Source organism: Marmota monax, unplaced genomic scaffold (assembly GCF_021218885.2).
Source record: "Marmota monax isolate L192 unplaced genomic scaffold, Marmota_monax_Labrador192_F-V1.1 WCK01_AAM20220418_F8-fsc00138, whole genome shotgun sequence".
NCBI classification, from domain to species: domain Eukaryota; kingdom Metazoa; phylum Chordata; class Mammalia; order Rodentia; family Sciuridae; genus Marmota; species Marmota monax.
The window spans coordinates 1,537,848-1,563,771 of NW_026692763.1; the positions used below are offsets into that span (position 1 = coordinate 1,537,848).

Below are 25,924 nucleotides of genomic sequence, written 5' to 3' on the forward strand. Positions count from 1 at the left end.
TTGAAACCAGGCCACTTAACCACTGAGCCACATCCCCAGCCCTTTTCTGTATTTTATTTAGAGACAGGGTTTCACCAGGTTGCTTAGGGCCTCACTAAGTTGCTGAGGTTGGCTTTGAACTTGCTATCCTCCTACCTCAGTCTCCCGAGCTGCTGGAACTACAGGCATGTGCCACCATGCCCAGCTCCAAATTTAATCTTTTAACCAGCAATTTTCCTTTAAGAATTTATCTTGGAGAAATACTACAAGTGCACAAATATATTCATATAAGGATCTTCAATATAACACTGTGATACTAAAAATTAGACACCAAAAATAATTTATTTAAATTATACTTTATATATCTATATGCTATGAGGCTGTTAAAAATTGTGTTAAAATGTTCAATGCACACTATTAAGTAAAAAGCATGTTGTATATGTTTGTATAGGAAAAAATCTGGAGGAAGATCATCAACTGGTAATAGTGATTCTTTCGAGGAAGGCAAACATACTTCTGGGGAAGGCTATTAGTTTCTCTATTTTATATTCTTGTAACTTTGAATTTAAAAATATAAGCATGTTTAACAACTACAGCAGGCAGTGGGGGAACAACCCACCAGGCATGGTGGCGCAGGCCTGTAATCTTGGCTGCTTGGGAGGCTGAGGCCCTAAGTAACTCAGTGAGACCCTGTCTCTAAATACAATATAAAAAAAGGGCTGGGGATGTGGCTTAGTGGTTGAATGCCTCTGGGTTCAATCCCTGGTATCAAAAAATAAATGAAGAAAAACACCCTAAAACCAAAAAACATACATATCATACAAAGAGAAATAGTCTAATGGAGTCCATTACCAACTCCTCATAACTGGGATAAGGAGTTTATACAGGGTTAATGGCTGACATGGAGGTACGGGGAGGATGGTGATCTTTAATAGAAAACAAAGGTGGGGCTTATAAATCTGGAGAGAATGCTCTGCAACAGAATGAAGAGGGTAAACATGAAGAACAGGCCATTTTCAGAAGAACCTTAGGATAAGAAAATCAAGCTACGGTGATACTTGGAAAAGCACATGGGCCAGGTGCAGTGGCGCACAGGCTGAGGTAGACCATGAGTTCAAGGCCAGCCTCAGCAACTTAGCAAGACCCTGTCTCTAAATAAATAAAAGGGCTGGGGATGTTGCTCAGTGGTTAAATGCCCCTGGGCCACGGATTCAATCCCCAGTACTGAAAAAAAGGAAGAAAAGAAAGGCAGGTGAACTAAAGGACCACTTTTCCATAATTACTCTTTGGTTATTTCATGGAGAGAAGCTCTGAGGTGGGGATGGGATTCATTTCAATCTACACACTCACAGGAAGCAAAAATCCCTAAGTCCTGTCCCAAAGGGGAAAGCTGGCTGTGTAGTGGGCCAGGATCACCTACACAGTGAGCAGGCCACTAAGTCCGGTCTCCACTACTTACAAGCCTATTAAGAGTTACCTAACTACTGGGTGGAATGTAAAACTTGGCCCAAAACAACTTGCCCCGGGCTTGGGGCCACACCCGAGCTCTGCCGAGTCATGCGCCTGCACTAATGTGACCCCCTGTTTGTTCTCAACTCTGCACCTGCTCTCAGCTCCCCCTGTCTGTCTGCTACTTGGGTGGGGCTCTGACTCAGGCCTACATAGCAGAGGGGTGCTTTCCCATGTAGGAAGCAGGTCAGGCTCTTATGAAGACTAGCTGTAATCAATTAGCTGAATGCAAGGTGGGGTTTTCACTCTTTCTAAGCTGCATAAACTCCAGCCACCCCTAGGAGGAGACAACATATCACACTTCTCAAATGAGTGGCTGAGCAAGGACGCAAGCTGAGTGCTTGGATAAGTGGGGCCTAAAGTCATATATTATGATCATTCAAGTTCAGTTTATTTCCTTTTAAAACTTCTTCTCTTATATTCAGATACCCCTATTTCCCTGAACTAAATATGACTGTACTTTCTAATTTCTGTCACCTATCATGAGGATGTTCAAACCTGTACCAACTCCTCTTGCTCGTGTGGTAGAACAATACCTGTGATGGACATGACTGGGAAGACAGCCCAGAGGGTAGCTGTTCTCACAGCTGTTCTAATAGTTAAAAAAAAAAAAGAAAGAAAAAAGCTGATTTTATTGGTCAACAGACTAATTAGCAGTTTTCATGATTCCAAGAATCCTCCAAAGTATAGTTTTTAAAAATACCTGGATCATTAGAAGGGAATGAGAGATGGAAGCTATGCTATGGGCACAATAGTACATGTTTCAGAGGAAGCACTAACATCATAGTCTGCTGCCCAGTGGGATTTCCTTCTCTTCTGGGGTAGATAATCATCAGAAAATATTGGGTTGAGGCTCTGGAATTAAATTGACACTTATAAAGCAAAAAGACACATCCTAATCCTAAGATTGGTCTATTGCTGTTGCCTTTGCAATAGGACCTGCAGGGAGAGCAGCAGGGAGCTCTTTGATACAATCCAGTCATTACCATTACCTCTGAAGCACTGCTACTTCATGAGTCTTTTCCTGACCCCCTTTCCTCCACCCCCTACTCAGGGGTAACTTCCCCCCATGAATTTTGTGCTTATCATTCATTCCCTTTCTTTTTCTGGGGTGGGGGGGGATACTAGGGATTGAACTCAGGAGCACTTGACCACTGAGCCACATCCCCAGACCTATTTTGTGCTTTATTTAGAGACAGGGTCTCACTGAGTTGCTTACCGCCTTCCTAAATTGCTGAGGCTGGCTTTGAACTTGTGCTCCTCCTGCCTCAATCTCCCTAGCTGCTGGGATTACAGGCTTGTATAACCACGCCTGCCCCCCCCCCCTTTTTTTAAAAGTGTTATCACATATTTTGTTCTTAGATATTGCTTAGCTTTGCATGCTTTAAACTTTTTATAAATACAACTATACTGTGTGATTCATAGAGTGTAAGGAATATATCACAATTTATCCATCTTGTTACCAGTTTCGGCTATTACAAACAACACTTCCATGGACATTCTAGTGCCTGGTACATACCTAAGTTTCTCAGACTGTTATATATAGAAGTGGAAAACATGGGTCATAGGGTATGTATGCATCATCGGTTTTATATGGCAACATTAGATTGTTTTCCAAAGAAGCTTTGCCCAGAGCCAGTGTATTCTAATGTTCTATCACCGGTAGGGATAGATGTAAGACATTAGATCATTTCTATTATTTTAAACTGTTAATTTTTAAATCCAGCAGACTCTCCTCTGCCTATTCCAGGCAGGCAGCAAGTAAACAAGCTGCCAAAAAAGAACTTCAGAGTTGGTCTGTGGCCTGAATGATGCAACCAAGCCTCAGATCATTTCCCCCTTTGAGTGGCCTCTGACCTGAATTTGGATTCATGTAAACACACAGACACATACAAGATGACTGGGCTACTCTGGATAAAAATTTGGCTTTTGACAGTAATGAATAAGAAGGAAATTTAAATGACAAGATATGTAAGACACCTTATTTTCCCATTTCCCCTTTCTTTCCATCTCTCTTTAATTCTTACTATGTTTGGTAAAGCATCAAGAAAATTATACAGAAGAAAATACTATTAAAAAGGAGGACCAGTTTACAGGAAGATCTGACTGCTTAGGGTTACTTTTTAGGGAATTAGGCAATCAGTAGGTAGAAAGGCAAAAGGCATTGATTGAGAAGTTTTGGTGTGCTGGGCACGGCCCTAGATACTTTAGGATTATTTAACTGAAAAGCTATTAAGAAAATCCTTTGAGGGCTAGAGCTATAGCTTAGTGGCACAGTGCTTGGTTAGTACACATGAGGCACTGGTGTTCAATCCTTAGCACTGCATAAAAATAAATAAAATAAAGGCATGCTGTCCATCTATAACTACAAAAATAAAATAAAATAAAATAAAATAAAATAAAATAAAACAAGGAAAGAAAATCCTTTGAAATGTCAATTGGGCTTGGCTGTCACCTGAGCAGAAATCCATATTCTTTTATTCTTAGGTCCCCTGCTGCTGGCTGATCACCAAGCACTAGAACAACCTCAAAATCTCCACTAGCAAAGTCAGCGTAAAAGGCAACCCTGCCTCCTCTAACCTTGAGACAGGGCCTTCAAAGAATCAAAACTGCCATTTCTGAAGACATGTGGCACAAATTTCCCTGGCTACCATCCAATTTTTCTGTAATCTAATACCACAGACACATGGTCCAGCTTGCAAATGGTCTGCCTGAAATCTGAACCTGTCTAATGGAACATAAATCTGCCAGATACCTGCATGATCATGGTAGTTTAATGGAGAATTATCACACACACACACACACACACACACAAACTTTTCTTTTGTTCTTCTGTCTTGCTCCCACTCCCCAACTATAAAAAAAAAATCAGATATGAACAGTATTGCAGCTTTATGAAACCCTCCTTCTTAGGTCTAAAGGGGGATATTAAATAAGTCTTCTCCAAGCTCTTAATAATATTTTGTAAAGTGCAGAGTCCTTTGTATTTCAGAGGGCTGTCATTTTCTTGGCTCACACCCTTTCACACTAATTAAGATTGTAATCAACTACAATCTCTACAAGAACTTGGTATTAGTTTGGTAACCTTCTCTACTAAGACCTCAAAGCATTAAACTAATGCCCTCAAACAGAGGGTTTCTACCTCCAATTAAGCATCCAGTGTTACCCTGGATAACCACAGAGCTAGTGAATGCTCGGATCAGGAACAATCTCCTTGAGAAAATCACCACATACAACCCAGGAGAAAATATGGACAGGAAGTAGAATTTCTTTATTTTTTAAAATATTTTATTTATTTTTTTAGTTGTAGTTGGATACAATACCTTTATTTTATTTTTATGTGGTGCTGAGGATGAACCCAGGGCCTCGCATGGGCATAAGACCCACTCTCCCCAACCCCAGTTCCCAGAGGAAGTCTATGGGAGCTTCTGGGAAAAGTCATTCTCCCTCATTTAAATGTCCTTTTCCTTCAGCCATATGCTGGCAATTTACATGCAAATGTCTACAAACATGTAGTGGGGTATTGGGCAGGATATCTTCTATTTGTCTCTATGAGTATGCTCTTCAGATTCTTATCTCTTCTCTCTGCATTGGAGGCTAATCAATGGACCACAGGAGGTCCTCTTCTTTCACAGGGTTTGCCTAATGGGAAGCCTCAGAAGGGCATTGGAAGAAAGACCCTGAGGGTTGGGCACATCAGACTAGCTATATCCCTTTGATTGAAGGTTATTGCTTGTTTCTGAAGGTACTTTTTCTACAGGAGTATCCTTCCAGTTTCTAGTAAATGGGGGTCTCTCTCTTTGGAACATGCATTATTACCAAACAGCTCTGCAGATACAACTCCCTTGATTCTGCTAAAATGCCCCATCTTTGTAAATAGTTCCTTTATAAAACTTTCCTTCAATAACCCTAATCTGAGTGTACTATTTCTTTTTTTTTCTTTCCTTCATTTCTTTTGTTTTTGGTAACAGGGACTAAACCCAGGGGTGCTCAACCACCAAGCCACATCCTCAGCCTTTTTTATTTTATATTTTGAGACAGGGTCTTGCTAAATTGCTGAGGCTGGCTTTGAACTTGGAAGCCTCCTGTTTCAGCCTCCCAAGCAGCTGGGATTACAGGCATGTGCCAATGTGCCAAGCTTGAATGTGTTATTTTCTTGCTGAGATCCTGATTGATGGAGGTATTCTACTACTTGGAGCCAAGCAGCCTAAATGACACTTCTACACTGGACTCTAGTACTTAAAATCCAGGAAACATCACAATACAGGAAATTCCAGGAACATTTCCCCTTCTAGTTTCTGTAGAGTTAGTGTGCTTATGGGTGGTGGGAGGCAGTTGTTGATGTCATGGGGGAGGAAATAAATGGCACGTGCATGTTTTCTGGGTAACCCTGGAGAAAGGAGTTGATGAGAAATAATCTTCAACAATACATAGTAAACATTTATACACATTTTAACTCACAATAATCTTGTGAGGTAGATCTCTTGATTCACGTTTTATAGATGGGGTCAAGTGAGGATCAGAAATGTGAAGTAACTTCTCAGGGCTGCAGCAACAGGGTGAACCAGGAACGGAAACCAGATCTACTGACTCAACTTCTGTGGTTTTCTCTCCCACGGGCTTGCCCTCCCTCCGTGAATCAAGCCCAGGAAATTAGGATGGAACAGAAAAAGAAAGGGAAAGGGAAGAGGAAGGGTGATTTGGGGGTTTATGCTGCTCTTCTTATCCTCATTTAAGATTTTTCTGAAATTCCTTTAACATCTAAGAAAAACCACATATGCTAAAAAACTTAGCCCAACAGCTTGCAGTAGCTTGGGATTCCAGAATAAATACTGAAATTGGCAGGACACATAGTATCTTTCCTCTCATGGGTCACGTGAGGACATTGCCTAATATCTGTCATGGGTATGTCTGTGAATATATATTCATGTCTCATCAAACCCTTAGATGCCTCTTTCTTATGCCAAAAAGAATTTCTGTGTCCTATCTTCTGATTTAATTGAAAAGCATCATCAAAATCTGGCCCTGAAGACCTATAAATTTTTTTTCAAAAACAGAAGAGGTTTCAGTATTCTCCAGCCTGCTAGAAGAATGGCTCAGATGAAATCATGCCAAGTGCTGAGTAAATGGGAGGGGTTTTTTAGTGGAAACCATAATGCTATGCTGTGGCCACATTTTCACAATACTTTGCGGGTGGGAGGGTGGTCCCTCTGCCTGGATAGGCTGGAAGGCTATTTAACATTTTGTTCAGGGGAAATACAGCCCAGATTCAAGAGTTAAGACCAAGTCATGGGACTTGCTGGAGTAAAACCCTGGCACCAACCCCAGCTGCTTCTAGACAGCTGTGCCTTCGCCCTAACAAAACCACCTAGAACATGCCCACATGGAAAATAACAAAGCAAAATCTAGCAGCCCATAAAATTTCAGTATGTGGTATCTGAAGAAACTGAACCTCAAGTCATCTAAAATCTGGCACTTGTTCCCAAGAACAGCTGAAGGTGCTTTTCACCTGTAAAAGGGTAATAATGTAGTGAAATTAATTACTCATTTTAGTAACCATTTACCAAGTTGTACTTTAAAATAGCTGGCTCTTATTGATACAGGAATATATTCAAGACCTGTACTGGGTGGAGAGGCAGGTTGTAAAACAGTTTTTGTGGAAAAAAATATCCATCAAAATATGTGATAAAGGGGCTGGGGTTGTGGCTCAGCGGTAGAGCGCTCGCCTAGCATGCGTGAGGCCCTGGGTTTGATCCTCAACACCACATAAAAATAAATAAACAAACAAAATAAAGGTATTGTGTAAAAAAATGCTTTAAAAATATGTGATAAAACCTAGAAACCAGGTAATGTAATGTCATGTAATGTCAGCTGCTGACCGAGTATTGAGCTTATATGTTATTTATCCCGTTATAATTTTCTGCATTTTTGCAACACACATACGTGTATAATTAGATTAAAAGTTTTTTTTTTTTTTTTTTTTTTTTAAGGAAAAGAAAATAAGAAAGAGCTGTTTCTGGGAAGTATCACATACACATGAAATTATACACAAATTATACACATCTTCCATATGACCAAAATTATTAGAAAGGGCTCAGTGAAGTCAGGCACTGAAGAAAAAAAAATACCCAAAGTAATAGCAGGTTTTTTTTTTTTTAATACAATGGGCCAAAAAATTTCCAAGAATTTCTGCTAAGCCTAATTTAGTATTACCTTAGGAGTAAATGGTATCATTTTGATGAAGCAGCTATATTCAACCTTTTAAGATACTGAGAAGTCTCTAACACATTGCTGGTGGGACTGCAAATTGGTACAACCACTATGGAAAGCAGTATGGAGATTCCTTAGAAAACTTGGAATGGAACCACCATTGACCCAGTTATCCCACTCCTTAGTATATACCCAAAGGACTTAAAATCAGCATACTACAGTGATGCAGCCACATCAATTTTTACAGCAGCTCAATTCACAATAGTTAAGCTATGGAGCCAACCTAGGCACCCTTCAACAGATGAACGGATAAAGAAAATGTGGTATATATACACAATGGAATATTACTTAGCCATAATGAAATTATGGCATTTGCTGGTAAATGGATGGAACTGGAGACTATCATGTTAACTGAAATAAGCCAATCCCAAAAAACCAAAGGCCAAATGTTTTCTCTGATAATGTAGAAGCTAACATACAATAAGGGCGGGGGAGGGAAGAATAGAAGTTCATTGAATTAGCCAAAGGGGAATGAAGGGAAGGGGGGGATGGGAATAGCAAAGACAATACAATGAATTGAACATAACTTTCCCATGTTCAAGTATGAATACGTGACCAGTGAAACTCCACATCACGTACAACCACAAGAATGGGATCCTGGGAAGGGAGGGGACATGGGGGCAGGAAAGATGGTGGAATGACATGGACATCATTACCCTACGTACATGTATGATTGCACATATGGTGTGACGCTTCATCATGTACAACCAGAGAAATGAAAAGTGGTGCTCCATTTGTGTACAATGAATTGAAATGCATCCTGTTATCATGTATAATTAGAATAAAAAAACTCCTCAAATAAACAAAAAGAATGGATCCTAATTAGAATAAGTTATACTCCATGTATGTATAATGTGTCAAAATATACTCTACTGGGCAGGGAGTGGTGGCACATGCCTGTAATCCCAGTGGCTCAGGAGGCTGAGGCAGGAGGAACTCGAGGTCAAAGCAGCCTCAGCAAAAGTGACGCACTAAGTGACTCAGTGAGACCCTGTCTCTATAAAATACAAAATAGGGCTGGGGATGTGGCTCAGTGGCCAAGTGTCCCTGAGTTTAATACCCAGTATCACCACCAAATACACTCTATTGTCATGTATATTTATAAAGAACAAAAATAGATATTGAGAAGTACTTATTAAAATCTGTACCTTGTTGAGAACTAATAGTATTTTCATCTTTTAGTTTATATCAACCTAATATGACTCTGAAAGACTAAATGCCTAATCTTCCACACTAACCTTAAATGCTTATACTTATTTAAATTCTTTTTTCAGTGCTGGGATCAAATTCAGGGCCTTGTGCATACTAAGAAAAAATACTCTACCACTGAGCCACATTCCCAGTCCTTATTATCTGAAACTTTGACAGAGAAAGAAGACCAAGTTAAGAAAAAGATCACATCCAAATTAGGCTGAGAATTATTACCTGTTGAGAAGGACATTTACCTTGCCTTATTATAAAGAAGGGAAAATTTAAGAAAATCACTGAAGGACTCACCTTGCCAGCAAGATCCCCTGGTATTCTTCCAGTTGTCGCATGAAGCTGGGGTTGGGCTTGGTCACTGTTCGTCTTTCTTTCACGTAGTCATAGGCTCGGTCCAGATTCCAGCCATATTCCTTCATTGCATAGGCAATCACGGTGGAGGCTGAGCGACTCACACCCATCTTGCAGTGCACAAGGCATTTAGATCCATGTTTCCTAGTTTAGGAATTGAGGTAAAGAATAGAGGAAAACAGTAGTTCATTTTAAAAGCTGGATTCTAAATTTTTTTCCCCAAGTCTTCTGATCTGTCCTTCTATTTTCTTACTATGTAATCCCCATGCTTGGTACACTTATGTATGCTGTGATCAAATATGGGTTTAAGGTAAGCAGGTCTTAAGTGTGATCATAAATAATGTTTACTAATGTTAAGTCTCTTTAATTCATTCAACAAATATTTACCAGACATTTACCATATGTAAGACAATGTTCAAGGTGCTAAGATGTAGACATAAGTAATACAAAGCTGTTATCCCAAAGAATAGGATTCAGCAGAAGGAATAAACAATTAAAATTTAATATGGTCAGTGCAATGATGGTCACAGAATATAGAGGAAGCACTTTGAATTTAGAGACTATATCCTAGTCTGTGTTTGGTGGAGGCTAGTTCCCTCACAGCCCCAGGAACATATTTCATGACTGACACTCTTCTGATTTACAGATATGATTCATCTAATTTATTTAAATATTTTGAGTTATTTTCAGTTTAAGTTTCACTAAGGGTTCTGTCCCTCGAGGAAAGCACAAACCTAATGAACCCAACCTTCTTCCCTATTCAGACATAGTTCTGAATATTACTTTTCACAACATGTGTTATGATTAGAGACTGGCAGGTATACAACCCAGGGAGTTGAGTGGAAGCATGTGAGGAACCATTTATTGCTAGTGCACATGGGTTCTAGAATCCTTCCCAAGTGTCTATTCAAAAAAAAAAAAATATCAAAAGTATGTACATATTAGGATTAGGGAAAATCCTTAACTCATTCACTGTGTGATGATGGTAGACTAGCTTCCTCCCAGAAGCTTACAACACTGCTTCTGGAGACAAGAGACTCATGACGTATTATTAAGTCATCAGTATAATGAAGCATGAGGTGATGTGCTGAAATAAGTGAGCCAGATAATCTACAAGAATGTAGAGAATAGTCTTGGAATAACAGAAACAGTTGCAGAAGGAAGGAAGATTAGCCTTTTGTCAATCAGGTACAAAATTTTGGTGTCTTAAGGATGGCATGAATGTCACTCTGTGTGCTTACGTATTATCCCAATGACTAAGAATTATTTGTTTTACTTACTACACACTAGCACTTTCCTTTAAACTACAGTTAGAAAGCCAATGCACAGTGACTCAGATGAAAGTTTAGACATGTGCTCTTTATTTTCCCACTGAGTTCTGACAACGTTGAAATATCAATTTTCAGGTTTATGCCTGTAGGCATGGAAGGAGCTCAAACTTGGATAACCAAGTCAATTTATGAGGGGCTGGGGTTGTGGTTCAGTGGTAGAGTGCTCGCCTAGCATGCATAAGGCACTGAGTTCAATCCTCAGCACCACTTAAAAAGACTGTGTCTACTTAAAACTAAAAAATAAATATTTTTAAAAAAAATCAAATTATGAAATCTAGTTCTATGAAAATATCTTTTTAGCGTATTTGCAACAGGATATTTCAGAGGATAGCTTCTAACTCATGTAATGAAAGATATAAGTCAGTTCTCACCTAACTCTATTCCATACTTCAGTTTGAGCTACCTTCTCCTGGCATTAAGAATCAATCGTTCAGTTAAGCCTGGCCTCATATTGGGAATCAGGGTCCTGATACATTAGATATAGGAGGCATCCAGGGCACAGCATTTAAGGAGGCTTAATTACCCCCTCTCACATGCTGACCCACACTTGTAGAAGCCTGAGTGGGGGTGCCTCCATTTGTGCCATGGGTGCCTCATGTGTCCCCCCCATCCTAACTGGCATCAGCCTCTATTTTCATTGCAATTGGGGCCATGCCTTGAACTCTAGCCTCTTTAGCTGTGACCCTGACAACTTGCCTAGTCTTTCTAGTTTGCTTTCCTTATGGAACTAGACTATTTCTGTATACTTATGGATTTCAAAATAGACACAACCTTGGTTCAAGTCCCATCTCCATCACTTGTTATGAAAAGAGATTCACTCTATGAATCTCCTGTGTGTGGTCTGTTCTCATTCATATAGGGTGATGACAGTATCTGCCTCTCTGGATTTTAGAAAATATCAAATGAGAGAATGCACATAAAGTAACTGGCACAAAGTAGGTATACCATAAATGGTATTTTTACTGGGAATAATTTAATAGTAGTCTTCAAGAATATAAAACACTTTCAGGTAATAAATGGCTGGAGGCCAAAGGAACAGGCTCAAAGCTAGAATATGAGAATTCAGGGTAACCACGAGGAGGAATGTACTGACTATGAGGTTCCTTAAGAGAAGGGTATAATCATTCTTGGAGGACTTTAAGAACAGAAGCATTTTTCATTTGAAAGGGATGGTGTGAATGTAGTCCTAACTGCAGGAGGACGTGCCAACAAGCTCATTTATAGTTTTTTCTAGTGAAGGAATGAATACAAATAGCAAGGAAATCCTCAGGGACTTCAAAAAATGTCATGTTAATGTTAAGACTAACTAATACTAAACACTAAGTAAATACTAAATAATTTCACGAAAAGAGCTACTTAATTTAAGGAAGATATCCACGAAGGGTCAGAGAAAAATTCTACCATTAAAAATATGATAAAAATAAGGTAAACGATTGGCAGGGCTAGGGTTGTGGCCTAGTGGTAGAGCACTTGCCTAGCATGTGTGAGGCACTGGGTTCGATTCTCAGCGCTGCATATGAATAAATGAATAATAAATGTTCATCAACAATTAAAAAAGTGTTGAAAAAAAAAAAAGATCAGGAAAAGATTTCCTAAGTTCACTGTTCTTTCCTTGCCTTCAGAGGAGAGGAACTGGTATTCCAGCTATTCAGAATAATTTCTGTTCTCTAAGTTACAAATTCATCCATGTGGAAACTTTAAGAATTTCATTCAGATTTCTTCTACATCTAATTTCTATTTCTTTAGTTGAAGCATTACGCTACTTTCTTTAATTTTGTGCTCAATGGAAAACATGAGGTCAATATGAGGTCACTTCTGGGGGGATTCATTTACTTAAAGGAAAAGTATTAAGTCATCAGTCTTTTGCCTAGGATTACAAAATCTTTTTTTACAACCTTTTTCCTGAATATCATCAGTAAATTATCTATAGCCTTTGGCCCCAGCCTTGTGTGGTGTATCATGAGGAACCGGGGTCAGACCATGCAGGGCTATTTACTTACTTTGCTTTAGAGATGAATTTATAAGTGTCATTCCAGTAAGCCAGGAGATCTGTTGCTTCTTCATCATATACCCGGATGTTATGATACTCAAAGACTCCTGGGAAGAAGTTATCTATCTCTCGAGTGACATTCAAGATATAACGTACCCTGTCAGGAAACCAAGGAAGAGTATATATTCTATTATTCAGGTTAAATCCAATTCTCAACACTATTTTTCTTTTTCCACAGTGCTTGGGATTGAACCCAGGGCCTTGCTGAAGGTGGCAAGCACTCTTATCACTGAGTTACATCCCTAACTCTCAGCACTGTTTTTCTTATTCAAAACTTGTTTACGCAATTGATAGAAATTAAATACAAAAATAATGATAACAAGCTAAAAAAAACTAAAAGTAGAGAAGCTGTTTCACAGGGCACACCTGGGCATGAGGGTGTCACTGAGTAAAAAGCTATCTTCCATGTCAACATCTAAATTCCATTTTCAGTTTATGTGTAATCACACAACCTCATCTTTGATAATCTCTTTAAAAAAAAAAAAAAAAAAACAGGCCTGTATCTTACTCCAAAGAATCAATGTGAGATCCATAACCTAACAGCTTCTCTGTTAGTAACATTAACAATATCAATTTTTGTTAGAAGTTATCTGTATAATATCAGGCTATTAACATGTATCTGAATAAAAAAAAGAGAAAAGGATTTTTTTACCTGAATATCAAGTATGTTTATTCCAGATATAACAGCATTTTTTTTGCTATTTTTAATAGCATAGATAATATTTTTAAGTTATTATAATTGACAAGTTTAATTGTTAATAACACCATTGTCCTATTTTTCTAAATGCCAAATTGTTAGGTTTGCACTATTACTCTCTTAAACTACATGAAAGGCAAATGAGGTCAGGCCTGGGAGGGACAGAGGAAAGTTGGACTTGAAACTCCTTTAACTTTATCTGGCAGCATTCCTGGCTGCTATGGCAGCAGATGTGTCTGAGGATTCTCCCATACAGACAACGCTTGCAGAAAAGGGTTTCTCTATAAAAAAATTTCTTCTATTTCTTCTCTGACTGTACCATCTCAACAGATATTAGGGTTGAGTTTACCAGAGGTTGTTTTTCCTCAGTGCTGTGTGGACTTGAACATCACTAGTTTACTCCAACAACAGAACACAGATTAACTCACTTCTCTACGTAGAAGCTGCTTTCTTCTGAGAACCATATGTGGGGTTCTACAAACCCATTGTCTGAAGTCAAAGAAATGACTACAGAAAGAAAGCCACAGCTAACCAACTCTATGGTTAAGGCCAAGTAGCTAAAATTTTTCTGAGACATGAATTCAATCTGTTTTAACTTAGTATCAAAACCTCTTACTAGAAGGGATTTTTTAAAATTTGAAAGTCAAGCACATGGTAGGAGTATAAAATTGTATGACTACTGTGGAAAATAGTCTAGCAGTTCCTCAAAAAGCTGAACACAGTTACCACATGACCCAGGAATTCCTCTCCTAGGTGCAACCCAAGAGAAATGGGAAACATGTCCACCCCAAAAGTTAGACACTATGATCATAGCAGCTTCATTTGTGATAGATAAAAAGTAACTATCTGTCTGTGACAGACATTAGCAGTTTCCAGGGATGGGGGAAGAAGGAAAATGGAAGTGACCAATAAAGGCTATAGCTGTCTTCTGGGTTGAAAAAAAAATGTTCTAAATTGCCAGGCATGGTGGTGCACACTTGTAATTCCAGCAACTTGGGAGGCTGAGTTAAGAATTCAAAGCCAGCCTCAGCAACTTATTAGCGAGAAAGTTGCAACTCAGTGAAACTCTTGTCTCTAAATTGGTGAATGGGTGAATTGTATGGTATATGAGTTATACTTCAATACAACTAAAAAAAAAAAAAAAAGGCAAGTGTACTTCTCTTATTTTCTTAAAATAAAAACAAACAATCTCCCACATCCGATCCCATACCTCAGTAATGGATCATGACATTACCTACCTGGCTGGCCAGAAAGGGATTTCCTTTTTTTTTTTTTTTTTAAAGAGAGAGTGGGGGAGAGAGAGAGAGAGAGAGAGAGAGAGAGAGAGAGAGAGAGAGAGAGAGAGAGAATTTTTTTTTTTTTTTAATATTTATTTTTTAGTTCTGGGCTGACACAACATCTTTGTTTGTACGTGGTGCTGAGGATCGAACCTGGGCCGCACGCATGCCAGGGGAGCGCGCTACCGCTTGAGCCACATCTCCAGCCCCAGAAAGGGATTTTCAATTCTTTTCATTACCTAGGTTCAAACAGCCCCTGACAATTTGTACTAGCACTCTGAAATTTTTTTGCCATCTCAGCAGTAAGTGACTCCATATGGAGCAGCACTTTACTTGGGGTTAGATTCTAAAGTCAATAGGTTGTGTGGAAATGGCTTTATTGCCAAAATTACACTTGAAAATCCCACAAATCATCCACAGGGGGCAGAACACATGATTGTGTATAGACCCACGAACTATAATTCTTCATATACTAAAATTTAAGAAACACTGAGTCTCCTGGGTGCCATGGCACATGGTGGTAATTTCTCCTGAGAATCGCAAATTTGAGGATAACTGCAAGAGCCTTAGTAACTAGTGAGACCCTGCCTAAAAAAAAGGGTGGGGGGCAGCTAGGGATGTAGGTTAGTGGTAAAGCCACTCCTGGGTTCAATACCCAGTACCACAAAACAAAAACAAAATAAAAAACCAAAACACTGAATTTAAGAAATGATATCTAAACAGGTGTCTGAACATCTAACCATTCTGTCTTTTACACAATGAGATGTTGCATTTTATAATTAAGCCTTAAAAGAAGTAAATGATGGTGTACTATTACATACTAGGGTGGTGACTACAGATAACAATACCATACTGTACATTTCAAAAGGCTAAAAAAAGAAAAGGATTTTGAATGTTTCTACCATAAAGAAAAGATAAATGTATGAGGAGATAAATACATTTAACCTAATTAAAACATTATACAATGGATTCATGTATTGAAACATCACGTGGTACCCCATTAATCTGTACCATTTATACGTATCAGTTTTAAAAAATTAAAAATTCAAAAAATATGAGAAGGATGGGTCTTAATGCCTGCTAGGGTTGTTGTAAAATCAAAGTGTACAGACCCTGTGCATAAAGCAGATTTAATGTTATTATTCTATAAGTGGCCCCCACACTTGGGGGAAACTTCAAGAATCCTAAGCAGTAAAAAATTATGTAGGCTTATGCTTTCCAGGCTCAAAGAGGGCAAACAGCAGACATAGGATTAGAAGCTAGATTTTGGAATTCCCAGCCAGTGTACTAATTGATTTCCTCTCCTTATTTATCATTAGACAAGTCACAGTTCTTATATATATGTGTGAATTTCTCTATTATTCATTCATATTTACCGAGTATACCCTTGGTATAAAGATCTGAGTTAGACAAACATCAATTCATAAGACCAGGATATAACCTCTGTCTTTAAAAACTTCAGGCTCACTGGGCATAGTGGCTCTCGCCTTTAATCCCAGCGGTTCGGGAGGCTGAGGCAAAAAGATCACTAGTTCAAAGTCAGCCTCAGCAATGGTGAGTTGCTAAGCAACTCAGTGAGACACTGTCTCTAAATAAAATACAAAATAGGGCAGGGGATGTGGCTCAGTGATCAGATGCCTGAGTTCAATCCTTATTACCAAAAAAAAAAAAAAAAAATATATATATATATAAAACTTCAGACCCAGTCTTTACCAAATTAAGAGTTCCAAGTTCTATTTATTTTCAAATCTTAAACTAAGCAACCAGATTTTCCTCTCTGAAATTTTTTGTATAACCATCTCACGCAAGTCCCATTCCAAGTTCATTTTAACAATTATAAAATACCTTTATTCTGGAGGGGGAAAAATAGGGAGTATGTACATAATAATGTTAAAATATAATCAGAAGGCTGCCTGGTAGTCGAGAAAACAAGCAGCCAGCAAGTCATCACTACCTTTGAGTCTCTGTTGGTCTTATCTCTGTCCACAGTGAAGGCCCCCGCAACCTAAACAGTTTTGCTAGAGATTGAACCCATGTCCTGTGCAAACGCTCCATCCCCAGCTCAATTTTCTCTTCTCTTAATGGGATAATCTGTTCTTTTAAAGTGAGGTTCAATAAGAAATTTAGTAGGCATTAGCTAAGAAGTAAAAAGGGAAGAATGGCAGCTTTTGCTTGTTGAATTGTTACTGTAGTCTCAATTACTACAATCAAACTTAATAACCATGCTGCTCAGGGACACTTTTATTAATACAAGTTTTCTTATTCAATTTCAGAAGCTTGCCTACTTTACATTCATAACCTACTTATTTTTCAAACAGTTAGGAAAGGATAAAAGGGGCTGAGTCTTATTTGAGTCTGTGGATTCCTAACACCAAGTACAGTGCTTGACCCACAAAAAATACCCAATAAATGTGAATGAACAGCTCTATGAACCCCAAATATGCAATTCTATGTCCTCTTACATAAAAACAGAAACCAAGCTGAGTGTAGTATCACACATCAGGAATCCCAGCAGCTAGGAAGGCTGAAGCAGGAGGATCTCCAAGTTCAAAGCCAGCCTTAGCAACTTAGGGAGACCCTGAGCTGGAGGGTCTCCCTAAGGGCTGGACATGTAGTTCAGTGGTTAAGTGCCCCTGGGTTCAATCTCTGGTATCACCTGTCCCCCAAAACCAACCAACTACCACCCCCCTAAACAAAAAATAAAACAAAACAAACAAAACCCCCAGGAACTAAAAAGTACATTTGATTTTTTTGGGGGGGCGGGGAGTGCTAGGGATCAAACCCAGGGCCCTGTGCATGCAAGGCAAGCACCCTACCAACGAGCTATATCCCCAGCCCTACATTTGATTTTAAAGAGCACCAAAGACTTACATATTTATTCTTAAAAGTCTTCCATTAAAATGGCTGATCTGTCTTGGAATGAAATAGGAGCAGGTGGAAAATTGCCACTTTTAACTTTTATTAGATTACACTTGATTAGAATCAGTAGGAAATAACTCTTAAGATTAAAATCAACCACTGATACTATGATAACATAAAGACTAAATAGGGGCTTCTGTCACACAGGAGAGAAAGCAACTGCTTTGTGTGCTTACCCTCGGTTTTGTAAGTCCTCTAAGTTGGAGGCGTTCCATTCTGAGCCCTGTGGAGCAAAGAAGACAAGGTTAGGGAGTATTAGCAACTCAACTAAATACAATACTTGAAAAGGAGTACTGTGGAGGAAGAAGTAGAGCTTCTAAAAAGACAGCCAATAATATCTATACGGTGCAGGCAATTTAATTATTATATGTCGTTTTCACAAATAATAGTTATCTTCATTTTTATAGATAAGAAGTACTTATAAAATTCAAATAATTTTTCCTCAAGATCATAAAGGAGGAGAGATACCTTTGACTAATCCGATCTAAGCTAGATATGAATGTTATGACCAAAGCAGCATTATTATGAATTAAATCTAGATTTGATTCCAAAGACCACAATTTCTAGTGTAGTATATTCCCTCTAATAAGTTGGGGGGCAGGATTATGAGAGTGTGGCAGAAGAGAATAAAATAGAATCTCTGTTAAAGAAGGGAGACATGATGCTCAAAAACTTAAGACAGAGGGCTGGGGTCGTAGTTCAGTGTAAGAGCACTTGCCTTGCATGTGTGAGACACTGGGTTTAATCCTCAGCACCACAAAAAATAAATAAATGAATAAAGGTAGTCTGTCCATCTACAACTAAAAAAATATTTTTAAAAAAATTTTAAGATGGATGAACAGCAAACTCAAAGAAGAGGGGGTCCTGTAAATTATCTGGAAAGCAATCAATTGCTGATATTTTGCCACATTTACTTTCTCTTCCTCTTTTTTTTCAATACATATCACACATTTCCCCTGAACATATGAAAGCAACCTGAGTATATGATATTTAACACTTGAAAATGTATCACCTAAGAACATTTTTATGTAACACTATTATCACATCCAAGAAACATAACCCTAATGCAATAACAACCTAACACATGATCCATATTTTAATTTCTACAACTGTTCCTGGAATGTCTTTTTTAATTGCTCAATCAAGAATCATACTTCACATGTGGTTGCCATGTCTCTATTCTCTAATCTAGAACAGTGCATCTTTGCTTCTTTTTTAAAAGTTTGTGTCCCCCACTTTTAAAAACATCTTTTATGTATTTGATATCTTTGTAGACTCCAGATATGTTGTCTTGGAGAACTCCCTACAATCTGGATTTGGTGATTAGATTCAGGTCAAACATTTTTGACAAGACTGTTACAAGGGTGATGTTGTATACTTCCTACTGCATCAAATCAAGAGGCACATAAAGTCAGTTTGTCCCACTCTTGGTCATGTGGAGTTTGAACCATATTGCTCTACTGTAAAGATTTTTTTTTTTTTTTTACAATTAGTAATACATGGGTATTAGTCATCTTTGAAGTTCTGTGTACATACTGCTTTATAATAACTTTTACTTTTATAATAACTTGGATATAGTATGAAAATAATCTTGCCCAAATCAATTACTGGAAGTTACAAAATGGTAAACCTTCTGTATGACAGAGCTAGTATTCTTCTATAATCAAGAGAACTTCATCTAACCATTCCTCCCATCCTTTTTTTTTTTTCCTTTCAAAAAGAGATACTAGGGATTGAACTGAGGAGTGCTTAACCACTGATTATATGCCCACACCTTTTTATTTATATATTTTTTGAGAAAGGACTTCGCTAAGTTTTTTTGAGGATGGCATTGAAATTATGATCCTCCTATGTGGGATTATAGGCATGTGCCACCACATTCAACTTTCACCCTCTCTTTTAGAGTGTGATTATGATCTGGACACTGGGTTTATTTTTTATTTAGTATGTCATAATCCACAACATTATTATTTTTTGACACTCAAATTGTCCTGAATTTGGTCAGTAGGAATCTCATCAAACTGGTTCTTTCTGGTATGACCTCATTAGTCTTTGAGAACTTCCTTGCTTTTTGGTTCAAAGAGTTGTTCCAGATTCACTTTGTCAATGGAATCACCATTTCCCCCAAAGAACCTGGTTTCTTTTAGCAAAGAATCATATTTTGAAATCAAGATCTGGGCAACTTAACATTGCTTCTAAAACTTTCCAGTAGACAAAGCTAGGAAAAATTCATATTCAACACCGTAGGTTTCTTTCTTTCCCTCTTGCCCTTTACCCATCATTTGTATCTCCCTAACCACAGTGAGAACCCTTAGTTAATAACTTATTTGCTCTCCTTACAAAATAGATTTAATATTGTACACCAATACCATCACAACAACAAATATTAAGTAGAAATTTCTTTGTAGGTATCATGCTTACAAGTTATTTTAATTAATTTCTTTCTGTGAAGTCTTCAAAATGATATACGTTTGTGGTAATTTGTTTCATATTTGCATTGAATTTTAGGGCAGGCTTTCCCCATTCTTTTCTATTTATTAAAAAAATAAATCTAAAACTTTTACATGGTTTAAAGTAAAAAAAAAATTACTTAAAAGCTTGGAAGTCTTGCTCCCATATCTATATATCTTCAATTCTCATGAGTGATCATTTTTATTGATTTTGATTTATTCTACTTACATTCTATTTTGAAAAAAAGCAAATACATACTTATTACCACTTCTTACTCATATCACCAAATTAATACACTATATATGATTCTTTGTTCTTCACTTTCCAATGTATCTTTGAAACTATTCCTTATATAGTAGTTTAAAGAGATCTCTCTTATTCTTTCTTACTTCTGCACAATACTTCATTAGGTAATGATATAATATTTTATTCAAATAGTCTCCTATGAGTGGTGTTTAATTTTTGTGGAGGTGGGACTGCTGGCTAAATCAGTTTTGTTGGATACTGCTAAATTCCCCTCCTCAGAAACTGAAACAATTCTACATTCTCACCGGCAATGTATAAGCATTCCACTTTGCTCATGGCATTGCCAACAAAATGTGTGGTTAGGCTTCTGAATTTTTGCCAATATGATACATATGAATTGATATCTCAGGGTAGCTTCATTTATATTTCTCTACAAGAAAAAAAAATGAACAATTTTTCAATGTTTGGGTCAATTTTCAATCTTTGGACCATTTTTCATACCCTTTGAAAAGGCAAATATTTTAAAATATGACTTTACCTATTTCAGAATTATATGCACCAAATAGAACTTGGCATCAGAATGCCTGAGTTCATGATTGTGGAAACCCACCTTGCTCTACCCCTCCTCCCTCTCCAACCTGCTGCTTGCTTGCAGGACCTGCTGCTTGCTTGCAGGACCTGCTGCTTGCTTGCAGGACCTGCTGCATCTGGCCAGGAATTCAGAAGGATAGGGCGGGACAGATTGAGTTTGGAGACTGAACCCAAGACTAGGAAACGAAGGGGCTGCAGGTGACATAGGGGACTAAGAATTGGCTCCCCCACCACATAAGTGGAACCCAGGGAAGATCCCTGAGGTATAGTCTTCCAGTATAAACTGGCAATTACTAGGCCCTGGAGGTGTGCTGATTTAAAATCTCCAGACCAACTGGCATTCATTGAAGAGCCTGGAGCCCACCTAAGCCTACACCCTGCCTCTAGGAATTCTGCCTACAGGATTACTGCTCTCACTCCAGCAATTCCGAGGGTATAGTATCACATTACAGAGGACCCCCACCTAAAACTGCTGAGAAGCTGAGAATCCTTTGAACTCCAATGAAAAGAAATCTTTAACTTTTCATAGAAATTTTTTTCTCTTTTCCTTTCCCTGTTTAATTGTGACCTTAATGGTACATGGACATTTTTTTTTTTTTTTTCATTTCTACCATTTCTAAAGCCAGTCATTTTTCATGGATCAGTTTTTTTAAGGACTAAGATGTTTGATTAGTATATTTTAGTTTTAATTCTACTTTATTTTTTTAATATTTATTTTTTAGTTGTAACTGTACACAATATCTTTGTTTTTATGCGGTGCTAAGGATTGAACCCAGGGCCTTGCATGTGCTAGGCGAGCGCTCTACCCTGCTGAGCCACAATCCCAGCCCCTTTAATTCTACTTTAATTACACGTTTTCACTTTTCTGTTTCCCTTGACGCTTTCTCTTTTCTTCTGCTAACAGTCAATCTCTATTGTTCTTTCACTCTTCCTTTAATTTTTCACTCTATCTTGTCTCCTCTTCCCTCATAATCATCATATCCTCTATCACTTCTGTTCTCCCCTGTTCACCATTTGAAATTGTAAACCCTTTTCCAAACTTGCTGTTTTTATTGCAGGCAATAATTGATCACATCAATTCTGTTCACTGTGATAATTAACACTGTAGCCATCATAGTAGGAACTATTTGGTTTAATGCTGTATACTGTTTGCATTGGTTGTTATTATTTGTCTTCCCCTAAATAGTAAGGTACTGAAAACCTTCAGGGACACTACAAATCCAAAGGGCAGAAATTCTACTACCTCAGATCCACTCTGCTGGATGGGTAGACACACAAACAACATGACAGAGCAAGGGAACAAATTGCCCCAAACAAACCAAGGTACTTCAATACAGAATCTAATGATACCATGGTGGAAGAAATGTCAGGGAAGAAATTTAGAATGTATGTAATTAAACTAATCTGTGAGGTAAAGGACGATGTGAGGACTGATGTCAGAGACAAAACACAGGAAGTGAAAGATCACTTCAATAAAGAGAGATTCTAAAAAAAAAAAAAAATCAAGAAGAAATCCTCAAAATGAAGAAAAATCAAAGAATTCATTGGAAAGTATCACCATCAGACTACACCACTTGGAAGACAGTGTTTCAGGAATGAAGACAAAATATATAATCTTGAAAACAAAGTTAACCATGGAGAAAGATGTTAAGAGACCATGAAGAAAACTTGGGATAACCTGAAAAGACTAAATTTAAGATTTATCAGGACAGATGAAGGCTCAGAGTACAAACCAAAGAAATGTACAATCTTTTCAATTAAATAATATCAGAAAATTTCCCAAACCTAAAGAATGAAACAGAAAATTAAATACAAAAGCTTACAGGACCCCAGATATACAAAATTACAACAGACCCACACGAAGGCACATTATTATGAAAATGCCTAACATATAGAATAAGGATAGAATTTTAAAGGCAGCCAGAGAAAAACAGCAGGTAATGTTTAGAGGGAAACCAATTCAGATATCAGCTGATCTCTCAACTCAGACCCTCAGAGCAAGGTTTTGGAATAATATATACCAAGCTCCGAAAGAAAATGGATGCCAGCTGAGAATACTCTACTTAGCAAAATTAAGCTTCAGAATTGACAATGAAATAAAAACCTTCCATGATAAACAAAAGTTAAAAGAATTCACAATTTGAAAGCCTATACTACAAAACATTCTCAAACAAAATATTTCATAAAGAGGAAGTAAAAGTGAAAACCAGCAAAGGGAGGAACTAACTAGAAAAAGAGTTAATTGATTAAAGAAGAAACTAATTCAAAGTAAAAACTAGAAATAAATCAAAATGGAAGGGAATAAAAATCATTGCTCAATAATAACATTTGTGGGAGGCTGCCATGTCATGTGACCAGCACTTTCCTTTCCTGATTGGTGAGGCTCTGTTGGTCACTTCCCCGTGACCTGGCCTCATCAAAATGGCCATAAACCGTGGTCCTGATCTTGAAAGTCATAAAATGTCGCCAAAAGTGCCTTCATGCATGGGCATGCGTTCCTATAGCCCCAGGGGTTAAGTGCCCCAGGGGTTAAGTTACCTTACTTGACCTTGTAACCCCGACCCTCTTGATCTTTATTGGATGAAACTTTCTAAAGAATGAGAGTCTCCCAAAAGTTCGTTCTCTCTCTCTCTCTCTCTCCAGCCTCTTGTGACATTCCTTGCTCTCCCATTTGGGGAGCTTGAGGCCGAGGGTGGAGGAGCCATCCTGGGCTTAAATTAAAGGTAAATTGTGTCTGTGTTTTATTTGATACCTTCGGAAATTCACTCTAGTGACCCCTAGTTTAGTTGGCTGCGCTGGTCTAGGGTGGCAAACATTGAACGTAAATGGCCTAAGCCCATCAATCAAAAGACACAGAGTGGCAGACTGGATTGAAAAACAAGACCTAACAATATGCTGTCTTCAAGAGACTCACCTTATAGGCAAAGACATTCACAAACTGAAGGTAAAAGGATGGGAAAAAACCATATCATTCACATGGATCTCGTAAACAAGCTGGGGGTTTCTACCTTCATATCAGATAAAGTGGACTTCAAAAGCCAACGTTAATCAGAAGGGAAAAGAAGGACATTTCATACTGTTTAAGGGAATGATACATCAATGAGACACAACAATCATAAATACTTGTGCCCAAACCATGGAGTATCTATGTGTATCAAACAAACCCTTTTCAGTTTCAAGAATCAAACAGACCAACACAATAATACTGGGTAACTTTCACATGCCTCTGTCACCACTAGTTTTGTTTCCTCCAAACAAAAACTAAATAAATAAGTTATAACTGGGCACATTGGCGCATGCCTGTAATCTCAGTGGCTCAGGAGGCTGAGGCAGGAGGATCGTAAGTTCAAAGCCAGTCTCAGCAACTCAGTGAGGTCCTAAGCAACTCAAGGAGACCCTGTCCCTAAATAAAATTTAAAAGGGCTGGGGATATGCCCCTGGGTTCAATCTTTGATACCAAAAAAAAAAAAAAAAAAAAAAAAAAAAGAAGCTAGAGAACTAAAAAATACAATTGATAATTTACACTTGACAGACCTTGACAGACCTATATGGAATATTTCGTCTGTCAATGACTGAATACACTTTCTTCTCAGCAGCACATGGATCCTTCTTTAATACAGACCATGTAATGTAAGCTACCATATGTTAGCAGGCAACTGTAATATTACCTTAACATAATTTTAGCATCTGTAGGATTATTTTGATAGCTCCCTTTCCATTGATATTAATTCATGTGTTCTTACTTTTTCTTGATTAGACTTGTTTCACTTTTATCAACCTTTAGCTATATTATTTCTTCTCTATTTCACATATTTCTGCTCCTACTTATTTTTTCCTTCCTACTACCTAATTTAAAAATAATTTGTTTGTTAATCTAGCTTTTTTCTGATACTAGTACTTTAAGTTATTAATGTTCATCTGAGTATTGTTTTATCCCAGAGATTCTGATATTTTAAGCTTTTATTATTACTTAATTTAATACACTTTTTATTTACTTTTCTTGTGTTTTCTTCCTTGATCTGTGAGATATTTATAAGTGTGCCATTTAATTTTGAAGTAGTTGACATGTGGGAGTGAAGTTCTATATATATATATATATCTTTTTTTTTTAAAAAAAAAACTTTCTTTTTAATTGTAGATGGACACAATATCTTCGTTTTGTTTATTTTATGTGGTGCTAAGGACTGAACCCAGTGCCTCACGCATGTTGAGGCAAGCACTCAACCACTAAACTACAATCTCAGCCCCTACATATCTTAAGGTGGTTGATTTCTAATATAATAAATCATGCAGGAAACACAGTCTGCATGATTTCAAATTTAAAAAAAGGCAAATGCTTTTTATATTGATTATATTGGCTACATGTGTCAAAACGTCAAAACTGATAAAATTTTATACGTCAATAATGTGCATTTATTATATTTCAATTTTGCCTCAATAAAGGTATAAAAATTTTTAAAAAAGAAGACCTGAGTTCAAGTTCTGACTCTCCTCTTACTGTGGGACAAAGTTCAAATGTTTGAACTTTCTCCCTTTTCTTATCTATAAAATGAATATCCTTTCCACTCCAGTCCTTTTACTTAATGGGTACCTTTCCCTCAAATTATGTAAAAGTTTATCCCCTATTAATATGAAGCTGGGTGTGGTGGCACAAGCCTATAATCCTAGCAACTTGGGATGTTGAGGTAGGAGGTTTGCAAGTTTGAGGATAGCCTCAGCAACTTAGCAAGACTCTGTCTCAAAATAAAAAATAAAAAGGCCCAGGGATGTAGCTCAGTGGTAAAATGCCCCTGGGTTCCATCCTCGGTATAATTAAGTAAGTACGTAAGTAAGTAATAAATACGTAAGTAAGTAGTAAGTAAATTGGAAACTTCCTCTCTACCCAGAATCCTTCTCTAGATACTGTTATTTCTATCTTTCCTTTATAGCCAAGATGCATAGAAAGATAGTCTAATGCTTTCTCTACTTCCTTATTTCCTACATGTCTCAACCCCTGACAATCTGGCTTCAGCCCTTATCACTTGTGCTAATGTTAACTGGTGATCTCTCC

At 37.7% G+C, this 25,924-nt stretch overlaps 1 protein-coding gene and 1 long non-coding RNA gene across 7 annotated transcripts in view; one reads left to right on the forward strand and one right to left on the reverse strand.

The window, feature by feature from the left end:
* Positions 1 to 25,924, forward strand: part of LOC124094241 (uncharacterized) — a 92,280-nt gene that overhangs the window by 14,023 nt on the left and 52,333 nt on the right. The window lies entirely within an intron of this gene.
* Positions 1 to 25,924, reverse strand: part of Ssh2 (slingshot protein phosphatase 2) — a 262,197-nt gene that overhangs the window by 10,640 nt on the left and 225,633 nt on the right. For all 6 annotated transcript variants that reach the window (XM_046446879.2, XM_046446876.2, XM_046446875.2 and 3 more), the window contains 3 exons: positions 17,763 to 17,809; positions 12,644 to 12,790; positions 9,256 to 9,456 (listed from right to left, as the gene is read on the reverse strand). In XM_046446879.2, coding sequence (XP_046302835.1) covers positions 9,256 to 9,456; positions 12,644 to 12,790; positions 17,763 to 17,809 — 395 coding nt within the window. The remainder of the gene's footprint in view (positions 1 to 9,255; positions 9,457 to 12,643; positions 12,791 to 17,762; positions 17,810 to 25,924) is intronic.